Source organism: Oncorhynchus nerka, linkage group LG2 (assembly GCF_034236695.1).
Source record: "Oncorhynchus nerka isolate Pitt River linkage group LG2, Oner_Uvic_2.0, whole genome shotgun sequence".
NCBI classification, from domain to species: domain Eukaryota; kingdom Metazoa; phylum Chordata; class Actinopteri; order Salmoniformes; family Salmonidae; genus Oncorhynchus; species Oncorhynchus nerka.
The window spans coordinates 82,581,195-82,598,742 of record NC_088397.1 but is presented as its reverse complement, the minus strand read 5'-3'; the positions used below and the strand labels follow the sequence as shown (position 1 = coordinate 82,598,742).

The 17,548-nt window shown below is 41.4% G+C and overlaps 1 protein-coding gene across 1 annotated transcript in view; it reads left to right on the top strand.

The window, feature by feature from the left end:
• LOC115143514 (V-set and transmembrane domain-containing protein 2-like protein) overlaps window positions 1-6,964 on the top strand; it is a 38,655-nt gene extending 31,691 nt beyond the window's left edge. Inside the window, exons 2-4 of the mRNA XM_029684017.2 lie at window positions 3,070-3,236; window positions 4,569-4,610; window positions 4,763-6,964. Of these exons, the coding sequence (XP_029539877.1) occupies window positions 3,070-3,236; window positions 4,569-4,610; window positions 4,763-5,077 (524 nt within the window). The 3' untranslated portion in view covers window positions 5,078-6,964. The remainder of the gene's footprint in view (window positions 1-3,069; window positions 3,237-4,568; window positions 4,611-4,762) is intronic.
• The last annotated feature ends 10,584 nt before the right edge of the window (window positions 6,965-17,548 follow it).

Sequence of the window (17,548 nt, the reverse complement as noted above, 5' to 3'; positions counted from 1 at the left end):
ATGGTCCCAGATGGACATGGAATTCAGAACACATGCTTTCCTCTCAGGATTAAAACATTTGGCTTTTGAAGTACAGCAGTGGTTATGTACGTTTTAGCTTACAGACCTTTTACTTTTGTCCTCCTTTTGTGTCCTTTGCAAAATGTTATTTGCTTAGAGCTACTCTGCAACGTCTCCTTACTGAAAAACAACATTTGTGCAAGAGTATAAGGTGAACAAATAGGAGAGACCCACTTATACAGGACAAAGCACTCACTTCCACAATACTTCACCACTGTAAATGCATAGTCATATAACATCAATATGACGAAAGAGAGAGAGACATTTACAGTCTAAAATGTGAGACTCAATGGGGTGTGATGCGATTACCACCACATGCCCTCAGGCTCAACTTCTACACTTTGTAGATGAGGAACTGAATGTACTGAACATGCATATAGTTTCACCACACATTGTTAACCACTTTCATTAGTACAGTATGATAATAGATCAACATGATGGATGTGGCACAAAATGAACCGGTTGCCCTGCATGGCGTTGCATAGACCAGGGAACTCTTAAGTCCAGCCCTGGAGAGCTACTGGGTGTGCAAGCTTTTGTTTCAGCCCAACACTAACTCAATTAATTCACCTAATCATGGTCCACATCGTAGATCACGATTAATTGATTATTTGAAACCGGTGTGTTATGCTGGGCTGGAGTAAAAGCCTGCACACCCTGGATGAGATTTGGAGACCCCTGGAAAATACCTTGAATTGATAGAGGCCTGATACGGTGATACTGTGTGGAAGGATGCTATATGACAGGTATAATGTTTCCTTACGTGTTCTAACACAAGGGGTAGCTGTATGACAGTTAGGAAAACAATAGGCTTTCAAGGAGAAGGATTGTGCGATGTAACACTTCGATCATGCTATATCTTTTAGATAAAACACATCTCAAATCAAGGTTTATTTGTCACGTGCGCCGAATACAACAGGTGTGGACCTTACAGTGAAATGCTTACTTACAGGCTCTAACCAATAGTGCAAAAAGGGTATTAGGTGAACAATATGTAAGTAAAGAAATAAAAACAACAGTAAAAAGACAGAGTGAGGCTATAGAAGTAGCTACATACAGACACCGGTTAGTCAGGCTGATTGAGGTAGTATATACATGTAGATATGGTTAAAGTGACTATGCATATTTACATTTACATTTAAGTCATTTAGCAGACGCTTTTATCCAGAGCGACTTACAAATTGGTGCGTTCACCTTAAGACATCCAGTGGAACAGCCACTTTACAATAGTGCATCTAAATCTTTTAAGGGGGGTGAGAAGGATTACTTTATCCTATCCTAGGTATTCCTGAAAGAGGTGGGGTTTCAGGTGTCTCCGGAAGGTGGTGATTGACTCCGCTGTCCTGGCGTCGTGAGGGAGTTTGTTCCACCATTGGGGGGCCAGAGTAGCGAACAGTTTTGACTGGGCTGCGCGGGAGCTGTACTTCCTCAGTGGTAGGGAGGCGAGCAGGCCAGAGGTGGATGAACGCAGTGCCCTTGTTTGGGTGTAGGGCCTGATCAGAGCCTGGAGGTACTGAGGTGCCGTTCCCCTCACAGCTCCGTAGGCAAGCACCATGGTCTTGTAGCGGATGCGAGCTTCAACTGGAAGCCAGTGGAGAGAGCGGAGGAGCGGATGAACAGAGAGTAGCAGTAGCATAAAAGAGTGTTTGGCGGGTGTTGGATGGCGGGACACAATCCAGATAGCCTGGTTTGCCAATGTGTGGGAGCACTGGTTGGTCGGGCCAATTGAGGTAGTATGTACATGAATGTATAGTTAAAATTACTATGCATATATGATTAACAGAGAGTAGCAGCAGTGTAAAAAGAGGGGTTTAGGGGGGGGCACACTGCAAATAGTCTGGGTAGCCATTTGATTACCAATCATTCTTATGGCTTGGGGGTAAAAACTTTTTGTCCTAGACTTGGCACTCTGGTACCGCTGGCCATGCGGCAGTAGAGATAACAGTCTATGAGTGGGGTGGCGGGGGTCTTTGACCATTTTTAGGACCTTCCTCTGACACCACCTCTCACAATCTATGGAAGTAGTTATGTATTATGATACATTTTGTACTCATGCTTCTCATTACCTGAAGGACAACATCCATAAGAAGCATGATTCAAAAATATAATTAGATTATCCAGTAAAGTAACATTTGTCTGATACATTTCCAATTGTCTATACAAATTATCTAAGACACACAAAACATATCTCCCTTTCTTGAAGACACATCTCCCAACCACATGCAAAAAAAATCCTCCCTAAAATCCCCAAAGTGCCCTTCAACTTAATTATCTTCATCCTCCTGTTGTTTCTTGCTGAAGTTTTATCCTCGTAATAGTCGGCAGATGGTGCATCTTAAACAACAGCACATCGCTTAAACAAAATACCATTGACTACTTTATCTTTCATAGACTTGTCTATAAGACTGAAGCTCTCGGTGGAGGAAGTCTCTGTGGTGGTGAAGTTATAAAGGAGGATTAGTCTCTTGAATTAGCAATGTGTTTTAAACAGAACTGGCAAGAGGATTTAGCCTAATAGCTAGATGTGTGAGGATAGATAAGGGATATGGGGGAGTGATGTTTTCGTTGGAGAAATGTCCCAGGCTACTTTGGCCCCCTGGAGGATTAGGAACGGAAAACAAAAACAGCCCACACATGACGTTGTCTGAGTCAACAGAGCTGGGTCCTATTCATTAGGCACCAAATGGAAGAAAAGGGACTGAAATATGAAGGGACTACCCGGACTTGTCCAATAAGAAACAGTCTTTTTCATTTTCTGTAGCAAAATGTTTGGCAACATTTAACATTCAGAGGCCGTCTCAGGAGAAAGATTTGGATTTTTAACGTTTGATCTATAACCGTTATTTCCAGTGGTACGCCATCACCTGTTTGTAAACTTTGGGGGTGGCTTTTCTTCACTGGGAAGGAAAGTTACAGATTGTACAGATGTTAGAGTCATTTGTTTTTGAGTCACTTTTCAGGTGCATAAATACTCTTCTCTCTCTTTTCATTCCCTCTCTCTTCACTCAGCTGTCTTCACGGAGGTTCCTCATGACATCACGACGCAGAGCGGTCAGGACGTGGAGATGGCCTGTTCGTTCCGGGGGGCGGGCCCCTCCTACTCCCTGGAGATCCAGTGGTGGTACATGAAGAACCACAGAGACTGGCCAGAGAAACCCACCTGGACCACCAATCAGGTTAGCCGCTGAGAGAAATGTCATGGTCGCAGGGAGAATTTTATTTAAGGGAGAGTTTCATTGGCCCGGGGGTGACGTCTATGAGTTATTGAATCCGAGTAACTGTCTGTGATTCTGCTCGACATAGAGTAGCAGTGCTTGTGTTTGCTCAGGACTTGAGGAGCACAATGAAACAATGTAGACCTAGCCACTAAGAGATTAGTAACGGTCAACCCTGGTTTGTCTGTTGAAAGGTTACAAATTAAGCCCTAAATCCTAATTTGAGATATGTTTGTCGGCATGTGTATAACCTCCTCCCTTACAGGTCAATGCATTATTCACTTGACTTATGTGCTTGTTTCTTAAAAGAGGAGCCCTGTATCTGATTATCATCATCATGCAAAAAAAATTCATTAAGCCCACATAGACTTTGTTAACGCACTATTACCATACAAAGAGATAATGTACATGACTGTGGACAGAACTGAATTGACTGAATCCACATTAGCCTACAATACAGCAGGCAGAGGAAAACATTAGCTGCAGCCCTTGGCACAGGAAAGAATAGATAATTGCTGATTAGCATTTTTCTAGCACTGTGGGAGCAGGCTGACTTCTCTAACTTAGGGAAACTTAGAGCTCCTGCTGTGGTACTAGACACTATAATTGGCACAAAGGAAGAAATAGATTTTCCACATCTCTGTTCGATGCATAATGCATACCTATGCCCCAAAATAATTCCTTCCCCTCCCCAACTTTCCCAGATATTATATTCACTTGATTCTCCGAAATAGCTAGCTATCAGACACAACAGCAACCAAGATACAAGACTACCCAGTGACATAAAAACAACCAAGATATAAGACTACCCAGTGACATAAAAACAACCAAGATATAAGACTACCCAGTGACATAAAAACAGCCAAGATATTAGGCTACCCAGTGACATAAAAACAACCAAGATATAAGACTACCCAGTGACATAAAAACAACCAAGATATAAGACTACCCAGTGACATAAAAACAACCAAGATACAAGACTACCCAGTGACATAAAAACAACCAAGATATAAGACTACCCAGTGACATAAAAACAACCAAGATATAAGACTACCCAGTGATATAAAAACAACCAAGATATAAGACTACCCAGTGACATAAAAACAACCAAGATATTAGGCGAACTGGTGAACTGTAACACATTTTCATTTGTTGATAATCTGACGTGTAACATATTTGAAAGGGTCGACATATTTCAAGTGATATTTGATTCTTATCTATACTGATACTGTATGTCACTTGCTATTGTTATTTCAGCCATGTGCCTGACTTCTTTCCATCAATTCCTTATAGGTGGTTCCCATGGAAATGTCTAAAGATGCCGCCAAAATAAGTGTGAGTAGACACATCAGTGTACAGTACTGCACTGGAAACTAAATTGACTGTAAGCTAAATATGATTAACTCATTGTCAACGTACATACTATTGATACCGAGGAATAGGATTAATATGCTTAAGATTTACAAATACATTATCTTCTGCCACAGGTGGTAAAAGTGGCCGGGAGCAACATCTCCCACAAGCTTCGTCTCTCCAACATCAAGCGGTCGGACGAGGGCACGTACGAGTGCCGTGTCATCGACTTCAGCGGCAGCGTTGCGCAACACCACCGCGTCCGGGCCTACCTGCAGGTGGAGGCTGAACGAAGCCTGGGCCACATCTCAGCAGACATCCTGCCTCAGGAGCCTCGGCACAGGGGACAGGGGAGTCAGGCGGACCTACACCAAACAGAGGGCAGGGAACTGAAGAGGCGTTCGGCCGATGACAGCACCGCGGACTGCACTGAGAGCTGTGCGCTCTAGAGGTTATTGTGTCCAGATGGGAAGAACAGGAGTGCATGTTCCCGATTATCATAAGAAGGATGATTGTTTTAACACCCACAGAGAGGCCTGGACAAAAACAGGACTCTTTCTGCTTAATTTATATGTTCATTTATGAATCGATTTGTTTGGCCTGTTTGTTTGTCTTACATTTATTTATGATTGTTTGGATTAGGATTGTCAGAGACCACCAGAGGGCATGATCGTACGTTATCTTGGTTCTCAATGTAATGTTATTTCTCGCTGCTTTCGTTAAAGCCCCAGTGCAGTCAAAAACGTGTTTTCCTGTGTTTTATATATATTTCCACACCATGAGGTTTGATTAATACTGTGAAATTGTCAAAATGATGATTGTGCCCTTTTAGTGTAATAGCTGTTTGAAAAGATTGACTGAAATTTCTGCCTGTTTCGGTGGGATGGAGTTTGGCCTGCATTGTGACATCATAATGGACCAATAAGAAAGAGATTTCCAGACCTCTCTGGCAGATAGTTTCCCCTCTCCACTCGGACCACTCCCAAACAGTCCTATCAACATTCTTGGTTTAGAAATTGCTCTTTGCTAAGAAACTATTTTTGTTTATTTTTTACAATTTTATTTGGAAACTATCACAATAAGTTACTTAATTGTTACCCAAAAATGATTTGACATTGAGATAAATATGTCTGTATTTGACCTTTAAATGCTTTGTCCATGATTTCTGACTCTGGGATTGTGATGGGTGAAGATGAGGATATTGTTGGCTGGAGAGGAGATGGAGGTAAGGCCTGTGTCTCAAAAGTCTGAATTTCCTTCCTTCCCGTGTCTCCTTTCCTTCTTAAGCACTGATATGAAATGACTGGAAAGGGACAAGGCAATATATTAGGAACCAATCCAGATCTTTCCCTATCTGTAGTTATAAAGTAAAGGAGACAAGGAGAGAAAAACACACCCCATGATAGATTGATTGGATAGGGAGATTTTGCTCTCAGTGATGTATACATTGAAATGCCTCGTTCCTCAGTGGTGTTTTATGGAAATGTATGCCAAAAAAAGCTACAGTATTTACATGCAAACTACACTTTTTATTTTATCAAGGTCCGTGAAAGTACTTTTGAGAGTTGTTTTTTGGTTTGTACTTACACCCTTTCGATAAAGTAAAATGGAACTATTTAAACCACTTCTAGAATGTCTAATGGAAATCTAAACATACATGTATGCCTTCATTACTTGGAATAAATGGTATAATATTGTCTTCACAATACACACACACACACACACTTTTCCTATCAACACCACACAATTTATTCAGTGCTAAGTAACCAAATGAATCATATGGCACATAGTGGGTTGGCTTTCTGGACCCAGATTAAGCCTGTGCTGGACGAAAATGCACTTTCAATGGAAATTCCCCATTGAGAATGATTTTTAGTCCTGGACTAGGCTTAATGTGTCAGAGAAACCTCCCCAGAGTATGTTAATCCTTGCTTTTTTGTCATTCTATTTCCAACTAGTGTTGGGCTTTTTTGTGCAACTATTTCATCAGTAGAGTTAAAATGACAGTTAAGGTATGTTTTTTTCAACTCTTTTCATGTTCGTCTTCTTGACAGTGTTTGTTCTTCAATCTAAATGCTGTTGTTTGATATCTATTCTGTTAAATACATTAATTTGATGGGAAACCTTTGGTCTTTAGATGATTTATTTGATTGTTTCAGTTAAAGTACTGTTATGTCTGCGTGATCTTCTGTCAGAGGAAAAAAAGTAATTCACAGAAATCAAAACATTTGAACTTGATGGTTGATGAAACAGTTGATTCTCAATAGGCGGAGTGCGCTGTTTGAAATGTGCGAAGAAAAGATAGGTCTTAAATGCACAACAGGACCCTGGATGCTTGTATTATTCTTCATCTGCTTTGCTGTGATCAGGAATACACCAACAAACACCTTTTGAAGCATCTGTCAGATATAGTTGTCATGAATTACATGTAAGGAGAATAGAAGCTTCATTATTGCAGTGTTTTGAGATTTTAGGACAGACTATGTACCACCTGTTAGTATTTACAAGATAAACGGACAGGTACATATTTAACAAAACCCCGAATAATCCATGAATGATATATTAACTGTACAATCCTGAAAATTACATTTTAGACAATTAGCACCCACTCAGCGGCTTACAATTAGTGCATTCAAATATACGAGGTGTGGATCAATTGCTTGTTTTTTTACGCTTCTCTTAAAAGTAGCTTTGGTGTACAATGAAGTTGTCACTGTACACTGAAGGACAGAGTTCTATGTTTAAAAAAAAGTTAAACCATTCATTACATATCATTGGAAGGTAAGGTGATGGTTATATACTCTGAACATTTAAAAGGAAAGATGGGATGTGGAATGCAACATCATCAATGTTATGCTGCCATTGTGAAATATTTTAGGAAATATATGGAACTATTCCTGTCATATGTATTAATATATATACTTGGTCCCTTCAATTGGTCTATGTTGGTTTGAGGACACAACAACAGAATATAAAGTGTTACACATCCCCCCTTTTCCCTCTTCCTATCGTCTTATCCTCTATTTGCAGTGCACTACTGCCACACACAGTCCTAACAATGAATTACAATGACCAGTGCTCCTCAGCCTGCTTCATTGCACTTCCTTGTTTAAACAATAGAGGTCCGTGTTACACATCCTATCACCTGCTGACCATATTGACCATAACAAAAACAGGACCCTAACCTGCCATTACACGTATCTGAGACTACTTATCCCTTTGAAAAGTACGTTCTCAGTAACGACTCTGGTGCAGTTTTCAGTGGAGGGGTTTTACAATCACGGACCACAGTAACAAAAGGTTGCACCATGAACCATGCAGTCAACTCTCTGTCTTCCTAACTTAGAAAAGTATGGTTATGTTCATGAGGTTCTGCTGATGCCAAAATATCCACTGTGAAGTTACAGTTAAAGCTCGTAGATGAGGGGGAACCATATTGTCTTCGCGTATGCATGTGACGTAATTCCCGCATGGATGTGAGGCAGTTCAGGTCTTTTCAGATGGTTGGAAACATGCTTCATTTCAGCAGAGCTAGTTCACTGTAGTGCTCTTAAAGAGGCAATCTGCAGTTACCACATCAATTACATGTAGCCATTGATTCTTGAAGAATCATGAGCTTAGTTCAACCATTATACCCCATCAGAACCCAAAATATAAGCTTGTTTATTACAATGTTTGTAAACAAAGCCAATGTAAAGAAGCACCATATAGCGTCAAAACATGTTTAAAACTATAATTTTATTACCAGGGATGGTCAGACCTTGCATCAATAGCTCTGTATATGAATTTGAGAGTGGTTATATTTCTCCAGCTCCATCCCTCAGTTTTTTACTGAAACGGAAGGGGAGAATGTTTTGTTATTGTTTCAACTGCTGATTGTCACTTTAAGCGTGTCTGGAAATGCTGTAGGAATTCCAGCCCAGATGAACACGCTGAAGTGATCAATGCATCAACATGACACAACAGCTGCAATGTTGAGAATATTCTGAGGTCATTGGTAAAACTACCTTCAGAATAATAGTATGTTTGTGTTTGCACATTTGCTTTACAACTTATACTTGTACTTGTTTAGCTTGTTTTCAAACAATCAAATTATTTAACAGGAAATCATAAAGTAAGAGATAAATAATTCAGAATTTCTTGGGAGAGTGGTTTTGTAAACCTGTCACCATCTCTTGGTAGCAGTAGATTTTATGGTATCTGACATTTTATAAATACAACGTAATGTTTTGTCAAAGTTAACAATAAAATGAACAATCAGTGCATAGAATCTTCCGTGTGGCTAACTTGGCTGTGCACCACAAAATGGAGGTCCACTCGTAAAAACCATAGAGCTGAACCTAACCAGAACCAGACCGTTACATCAACATTTTGGAATTTGTTTGTGCATTTCCCCCATGGATTTGATTTCCCTCAGCTTTTTGCATGGTACTATATGTAAACTGATGGATTACTAGCTCCTCTCACTGAGGTCAACTGAGCTTTACAGCCAAGACTGGAGACCTGTTTCTTCTGACTGCACCTTGGTCCCCTCACCAACACTTCCCATCATAGCCTGCTTATGCCTTCTAACCTGCTCTTAATGTTTCTTTAGCTGAAGTCCTGTAGGAGATTGGTTGTGTAGAATCAATGGAAGTGAATGGATTATACCCAGCGCAAAGGTTTAGTGGTAGTATTTAACAGGTAGTATCACCAAACCTTCTCAACATGGCATATTCCCGGGATAAAATTCCCAGAATTCTTCTTAGAGATGTCTGGTAGAACAGGATTTCAGAAGCATGGGGATATTTTTTATGATATTGTGTGTGGGTTGAGTGTTACCACAGTGCCACCACAAACTGAAACCCAAATGTATTTGATGGATACATTTTTCGTAAGGGAAAATCAAGTCTAAAATGTCAAAGTGGAAATACGAACATCAGAAGCCTTTTTAAACCACAAATACACATTTTAGCAGGAAAGGTCTCCAGCAACAGGGTGATCAAAATAAGGTCCTACATACAGTTGAAGTCGTAAGTTTACATACACTTAGGTTGGAGTCATTAAAACTTGTTTTACAACCACTCCACAATTTTCTTGTTAACAAACTATAGTTTTGGCAAGTCAGTTAGGAAATCGACATTGTGCATGACACAAGTAATTTTTACAACAATTGTTTACAGACAGATAATTTCACTTATAATTCACTGTATCACAATTCCAGTGGGTCAGAAATGTACGTACACTAAGTTGACTGTGCCTTTAATTAAAACTTCTTATGGCTGCAGGGGCAGTATTGAGTAGCTTGGATGAATAAGGTGCCCAGAGTAAACGGCCTGCTCCTCAGTCCCAGTTGCAAATATATGCATATTATTAGTACATCTGGATGGAAAACACTCTGATGTTTCTAAAACTGTTTGGATTATGTCTGTGAGTATAACATAACTCATATGGCAGGCAAAAACCTGAGAAGAAATCCAAACAGGAAGTAGGAAATCTGAGGTATGTAGTTTTTGAACTCCCTATCGAATACACAGTGGGATATGGTTCAAGTTGCACTTCCCAGAAACTTGAATGAGGCTTCTACTGTGATGTGAGGCCGGATGAGAGCTCTTTGAGTCAGTGGTCTGGCAGAGAGCCAGGTCCTGGTCACGCGCATTTCACATGAGAGCGACCTGCGTTCCATGGCTTTTCTACAGACAATGGTATTCTCCGGTTGGAACGTTATTGAAGATTTATGATAAAAACATCCTAAAGATTGATTCTATACTTAGTTTGAAATGTTTCTACGACCTGTAATATAACCTTTTGAAATTTTCATCAGACGTTCGGCTGGACCTGCACGAGCGTTTGGATTTGTCTAGTAAACGCGCAAACAAAAGTAGCTACTTGGACATAAATAATGGACATTATCAAACGTTTTTTGTCGAACTATGATTCCTGGGAGTGCATTCTGATGAAGATCATCAAAGGTAAGGGAATATTTATAATGTTATTTCTGATTTCTGTTGACTCCAGCATGGCGGATAATTTTTATTTTTCTGAGCGCCGTTCTCAGATTATTGCATGGTTTACTTTTACAGCTTTTTTTCAATCTGACACAGCGGTTGCATTAAGGAGAGGTATATCTATAATTCCATTTGTAACACTTGTATTTTCAACAACATTTATGATGAGTATTTCTGTCAAATTGATGGAGCTATGCAATATCACAGGATGGTTTTGGAACTAGTGAACTTTATCAAACAAAAAATACATGCATTGTGTAACATGAATTCATATGAGTGTCATCTGATGAAAATCATCAAAGGTTATTGATTAATTTTATCTCTATTTGTGCTTTTTGTGACTCCTATCTTTGGCTGGAAAAATGGCTGGGTTTATCTGTGACTTGGTGGTGACCTAACATAATCGTTTGTGGTGCTCTCGCTGTAAAGCTTATTTGAAATCGGACACTGTGGTGGGATTAACAACAAGATTACCTTTAAAACGGTATAAGATACATCTATGTTTGAGGAAATTTAATTATGAGATTTGAATTTGGCGCCCTGCACTTTCACTGGCTGTTGTCATATCGATCCCGTTAACGGGATTGCAGCCCTAAGAAGTTTTAAACAGCTTGGAAAATTACAGAAAATTATATAATGGCTTTAGAAGCTTCTGATAGGCTAATTGACATCATTTGAGTCAATTGGAGGTGTACCTGTGGATGTATTTCAAGGCCTACCTTCAAACTCAGTGCCTCTTTACTTGACCTCATGGGAAAATCAAAAAGAAATCAGCCAAAAATTGTATACCACCACAAGTCAGGTACATCCTTGGGAGCAATTTCCAAACGCCTGAAGGTACCACGCTCATCTGTACAAACAATAGTATGCAAGTATACACACCATGGGACCACGCAGCCGTCATACCGCTCAGGAAGGAGACGTGTTCTGTCTCCTAGAGATGAACATACTGGAGTGCAAATCAATCCCAGAACAACAGCAAATGACCTTGTGAAGATGCTGGAGGAAACATCTACAAAAGTATCTGTATCCACAGTTAAACGAGTCCTATATCGACATAACCTGAAAAGCTGCTCAGCAAGGAACAAGCCACTGCTCCATAACCGCCATAAAAAAGCCAGACTATGGTTTGCAACTGCACATGGGGACAAAGATCGTACTTTTTGGAGAAATGTCCTCTGGTCTGATAAAGCAAAAATATAACTGTTTGGCCAAAATGACTAACGTTATTTTTGGAGGAAAAGAGGGACGATTGCAAGCCGAAGAACACCATCCCAATCATGAAGCACGGGGGTGGCAGCATCATGTTGTGGGGGTGCTTTGCTGCAGGAAAAACTGAGTTTAAAATTATTTGGCTAAAGGTATATGTAAACTTCTGACTTCAACTGTATGTACTTAATGGCACACCTATTCTTTATGACAACATCATCCAATGACGGACATTATCCAGCTAGCACATAATGTTCTGAGAACCATATGTTTCTTAGAGCTTTTTGAGAGAGTGGTTATCATATGGTTATTTTGCATACAACCTTTCCAAAACTTTCTGGAAATCGTGCAAAATAGTAGCTTGGCATTGGAACATTCTCAGCACATTTAACAAATTTTACAAAAACAACTTTATATTCTTGGTATTTCATTTCTTTAACATAATGTTTCCTAAAAGTTAAAACATGGTTACATTTCATTTCAATTTTGGTAAAGTTTTAGGAACGTTCTCCATTCTAGTTTGACTTTGGTAATTTTCTCAAATAGTTCAGAGAACGTTAAGAATTTCAGTACTTCAGCATAACATTTCCAACAGGTTTCATTATGATTCTATTTCAAGTCATGTTCTCAAATTGTTCTGAGAATGTAAACATTTTCCATAAAAACTACAAGAACTTGATTAACTCTCAGAGAATGTTTTAAGAATGTTATTTAAAAACATATACATTCCATTCTCAGCGTCTACAAAATGCTCTATATCCTCTATCTTGTTGAGTGTGTTCAGGTGTGTTGGCCACGCCCACTAAATGGCAACACCTGATTTTAATGAGTTCTTGTTTCCTTTGAAATGGAGTGTGTGTGAATAGACTGAAATTAACAGGTTTGTTTGGTGGCTCAGTGGACTCAGTGGATGATTAATGGCTAAGGAAAGGAATTTCCATGTGTCCTATCTTTATTTTTTATTTGTTTTACTCCACCTTTATTGAACCAGGTAGGCTAGTTGAGAACAAGTTCTCATTTACAACTGCTAACTGGCCAAGATAAAGCAAAGCAGTGCGACACAAACAACAACACAGAGTTACACATGGAATAAAAAAACATACAGTCAATAATACATAGATAAAGTCTATATACAGTGTGTGCAAATGAGGTAGGATAAGGGGGGTGAGGCAATAAATAGGCCATAGTGGCGAAATTATTACAGTATGGCAAATTAAACACTGGGGTGATAGATGTGCAGAAGATGAGTGTGCAAGTAGTGATACTGGGGTGCAAAGGAGCAAAATAAATAACAATATGGTGATGAGGTAGTTGGATGGACTATTTACAGATTGGCTATGTACAGGTGCTTAAAGCTAGTGAGGGAGATATGAGTCTCCAGCTTCAGTGATTTTTGCAGTTTGTTCCAGTCATTGGCAGCAGAGAACTGGAAGGAAAGGTGGCCGAAGGAGGAATTGGCTTTGGGGATGACCCGTCAAATATACCTGCTGGAGCGCGTGTTACGGGTGGGTGCTGCTATGGTGACCAGTGAGCTGAGATAAGGCGGGGCATTACCTAGCAACGACTTAAAGATGACCAGGAGCCAGTGGGTTTGGTGACGGATATGAAGTGAGGGCCAGCCAACGAGAGCATACAGGTCGCAGTGGTGGGTAGTATATGGGGCTTTCGTGACAAAACGGATGGCATTGTGATAGACTGCATACAATTTGCTGAGTAGAGTGCTGGACGCTATTTTGTAAATGACATTGCCTAAGTCAAGGATCGGTAGGATAGTCAGTTTTACTAGGGTATGCTTGGCAGCATGAGTGAAGGATGCTTTTTTTTGCGAAATAGGTTCTAGATTTAATTATGGATTGGAGATGCTTAATGTGAGTCTGGAAGGAGAGTTTACAGTCTAACCAGACAGCTAGGTATTTGTCCACATATTCTAAGTCAGAACCGTCCGGAGTAGTGATGCTGGACAAGTGGGTAAGTGTGGGCAGCGATTGGTTGAAGAGCATGCATTTAGTTTTGCTTGCATTTAAGAGCAGTTGGAGGCCACGGAAGGAGAGTTGTATGACATTGAAGCTCGTCTGGAGGTTTGTTAACACAGTGTCCAAAGAAGACCCAGAAGTATACGGAATGGTGTTGTCTGCGTAGAGGTGGATCAGAGAATCACCAGCAGCAAGAGCGACATCATTGCTGTATACAGAGAAAAGAGTTGGCCCAAGGATTGAACCCTGTGGCACCCCCATAGAGACTGCCAGAGGTCTGGACAACAGGCCCTCTATTTTGACACACTATAGAATTAGTTGGTGAACCAGGCGAGGCAGTCATTTGAGAAACCAAGGCTGTTGAGTATGCCGATAAGAATATGGTGATTGACAGAGTCGAAAGCCTTGGCCAGGTCGATGAATACAGCTGCACAGTATTGTCTTTTATCGATGGAGGTTATGATATTTTTTAGGACCTTGAGCGTGGCTGAGGTGCAGCCATGATTGAAACCAGATTGCATTGCGGAGAAGGTATGGTGGGATTCGACATAGTCGGTGATCTGTTTGTTAACTTGGCTTTCGAAGACCTTAGAAAGGCAGGGTAGGATAGATATAGTTCTGTAGCAGTTTGGGTCTGGCATGTCTCCCCCTTTGAAGAGGGGAATGACGGCGGCAACTTTCCAATCTTTGGGAATCTCAGACGATACGAAAGAGAGGTTGAACAAGCTAGTAATAGGGTTTGCAACAATTTTGTCAGATATTTTTAGGAAGAGAGGGTCCAGATTGTCTAGCCCTGCTGATTTGTAGGGGTCCAGATTTTGCAGCTCTTTCAGAACATCAGCCATCTGGATTTGGGTGAAGGAGAAAACGGGAGGCTTTGGCAAGTTGTAGTGAGGGGTGCAGGGCTGTTGACCGGGTTAGGGGTAGCCAGGTTTATTGAAATTCTCAATTATCGCAGATTTATTGGTGGTGACAGTGTTTCCTAGTCTCAGTGCAGTGGGCAGCTGGGAGGAGGTGCTGTTATTCTCCATGGACTTTACAGTGTCCCAGAACTTTTTGGAGTTAGTGCTATAGGATGCAAATTTCTGTTTGAAAAAGCTAGCCTTTGCTTTCCTAACTGCCTGTGTATATTGGTTACTAACTTCCCTGAAAAGTTGTATATTGCGTGGGCTATTCGATGCTAATGCAGTACGCCACAGATTGTTTTTGTGCTGGTCAAGGGCAGTCAGGTCTGGAGTGAACCAAGGGCCATATCTGTTCCTGGTTCTAAATTTGTTGAAAGGGGCCATGCTTATTTAAGATGGTGAGGAAAGCTCTTTTATAGAATAACCAGGCATACTTTACTGACAGAATGAGGTCAATATCCTCCCAGGATACCCGGGCCAGGTTGACTAGAAATGCCTGCTCGCTGAAGTGTTTTAGGGAGCGTTTGACAGTGATAAGGGGTGGTCGCTTGACCGCAGACCCATTACACACGCAGGCAGTGAGGCAGTGATCGCTGAGATCCTGGTTGAAGATAGCAGAGGTCTATTTGGAGGGCAGGTTGGTTAGGATGATATCTATGAGGGTGCCCGTGTTTACGGATTTGGGGTTGTACCTGGTGGGTTCATTGATAATTTGTGTGAGATTGAGAGCATCAAGCTTAGATTGTAGGATGGCCGAGGAGTTAAGCATGTCCCAGTTTAGGTCACCTAACAGCACGAGGTCTGAAGATAGATGGGGGAAATCAATTCACATATAGTGTCCAGGGCACAGCTGGGGGCGGAGGATGGTCTATAGCAAGCGGCAACGGTAAGAGACTTGTTTCTGGAGAGGTGGATTTTTAAAAGTAGAAGCTCAAATTGTTTGGGCACAGACCTGGATAGTAAGACAGAACTCTTCAGGCTATCTCTTCAGTAGATTGCAACTCCGCCCCTTTGGCAGTTCTATCTTGTCGGAAAATGTTATAGTTAATGGATGGAATTTTAAGGGTGTTTGATGGTCTTCCTAAGCCAGGATTCAGACACGGCTAGGACATCCGGGTTGGCAGAGTGTGCTAGGGCAGTGAATAAAACACACTTAGGGAGGAGGCTTCCAATGTTAACATGCACGAAACCAAGGCTCTTACGGTTACAGAAGTCAACAAATGAGAGCGCCGGTGGAATGGGAGTGGAGCTGGGCACTGCAGGGCCTGGATTAACCTCCACATTACCAGAGGAACAGAGGAGGAGTAGGATAAGGGTACGGCTAAAGGCTAAAAGAACTGGTCGTCTAGTACGTTCAGAACAGAGAGTAAAAGGAGCAGATTTATGGGCATGGTAGAATAGATTCAAAGCATAATGTACAGACAAAGGTATGGTAGGATATGAATACAGTGGGGATAAACCTGTGCATAGTGACGATGAAAGAGATATTGTCTCTAGAAATATAATTTATACCAGGTGATGTCACCGCATGTGTGGGAGGTGGAACTAAAGTATTAACTAAGGCGTTAAGGCCTAGAGGCTCTACAGTGAAATAAGGCAATACTTACTAACCAAAACAGCAATGGACAAGGCATATTGACATTAGGGAGAGGCATGTGTAGCTGAGTGATCATAGGAGTCCAGTGAAATGCTTCAGGCAGCTCGCGGGCCGGGGCTAGCAAGCTAGCATCAGGGCCTTAGAGGAACGTTGCGACGGAAGAAAGTCTGTTGTGGCCCCCTCGTGCTTTCACGTCGGCAGACGGATCAGCAGGGCTCCGTCCGAAAAACCAGGCCAATTGGCAAAATAGGTATAGTGGCCAAAGAATGTGTCCAATGGGCCTCTTAAGCTAACAGTCTGATGTGCTCTAGACAGCTAGCGGGCCGTGGCTAGCAGGATAGCCGATGGGCATTCAGGGGACGTCGCAACAAAGGAGCCAGTTGAGAAACCCCCTTGGGCGAAATACATCGTTAGTCCAGTCGTGATGGGTCGGCGGGGGTCCAGGCCAATTGGCAAAATAGGTATTGTAGCCCAAGGACTGGCGGATGGACCTCTTCGGCTAGCCGGGAGATGGGCCGAGCAGATGGGCCTAGCAAGGCTAGCTCAAGGCTAATTGGTTCTTGCATCAGGACAGATATGTTAGCCAGGAGTGGCCACTCGGATAGCAGCTAGCTAGCTGTGATGATCCAGGTGAAAAAAGGTTCAGAGCTTGCGTTAGGAATCCGGAGATATGGAGAACAATATGTCAGATTTGCTCTGGTTTGAGTCGTGCTGTGCAGACTGGCGAGAGTTGTCCGGGCTAAAGGTAGCTGATGACCGCTAGCAGTGGCTTACTGACTACTAGCTGGTAGCTTTTGATGGGGGTTTGGGTTCTTATAAAAATAGCAGATCCATACCACATTGGGTGAGACGGGTTGCAGGAGAGTATATTCAGTCCGTAGAGGTAAAGTGATATTAAAATATATATGAAAAAACCCAAGGAAAAACAATATTTACACGGGACAGGACGGGACAAGAGAAAACACACGTCCGACTGCTACGCCATCTTGGAAATTGTGCTTGGAGTTCAAAAAAGTTAACCCCAAATAAGTCAGCAGTGCTATGAAAAGTCTTATTGAAACATTCAGTGAAAGTTTTAAGAAGTTATTCAAAAATAATTTTCAGAGTGTTAATAAGTCCTCCCAGGCAAACTTTCAAGGAACGAGAGTAAAACAGAGTAAAACAACTCAGAACCTCCCTGAAACCTACAAATAAACATTCCCAGAACAGGCAACATTTTTACTTCTGTTCTCAGAACATTTAAAAAATG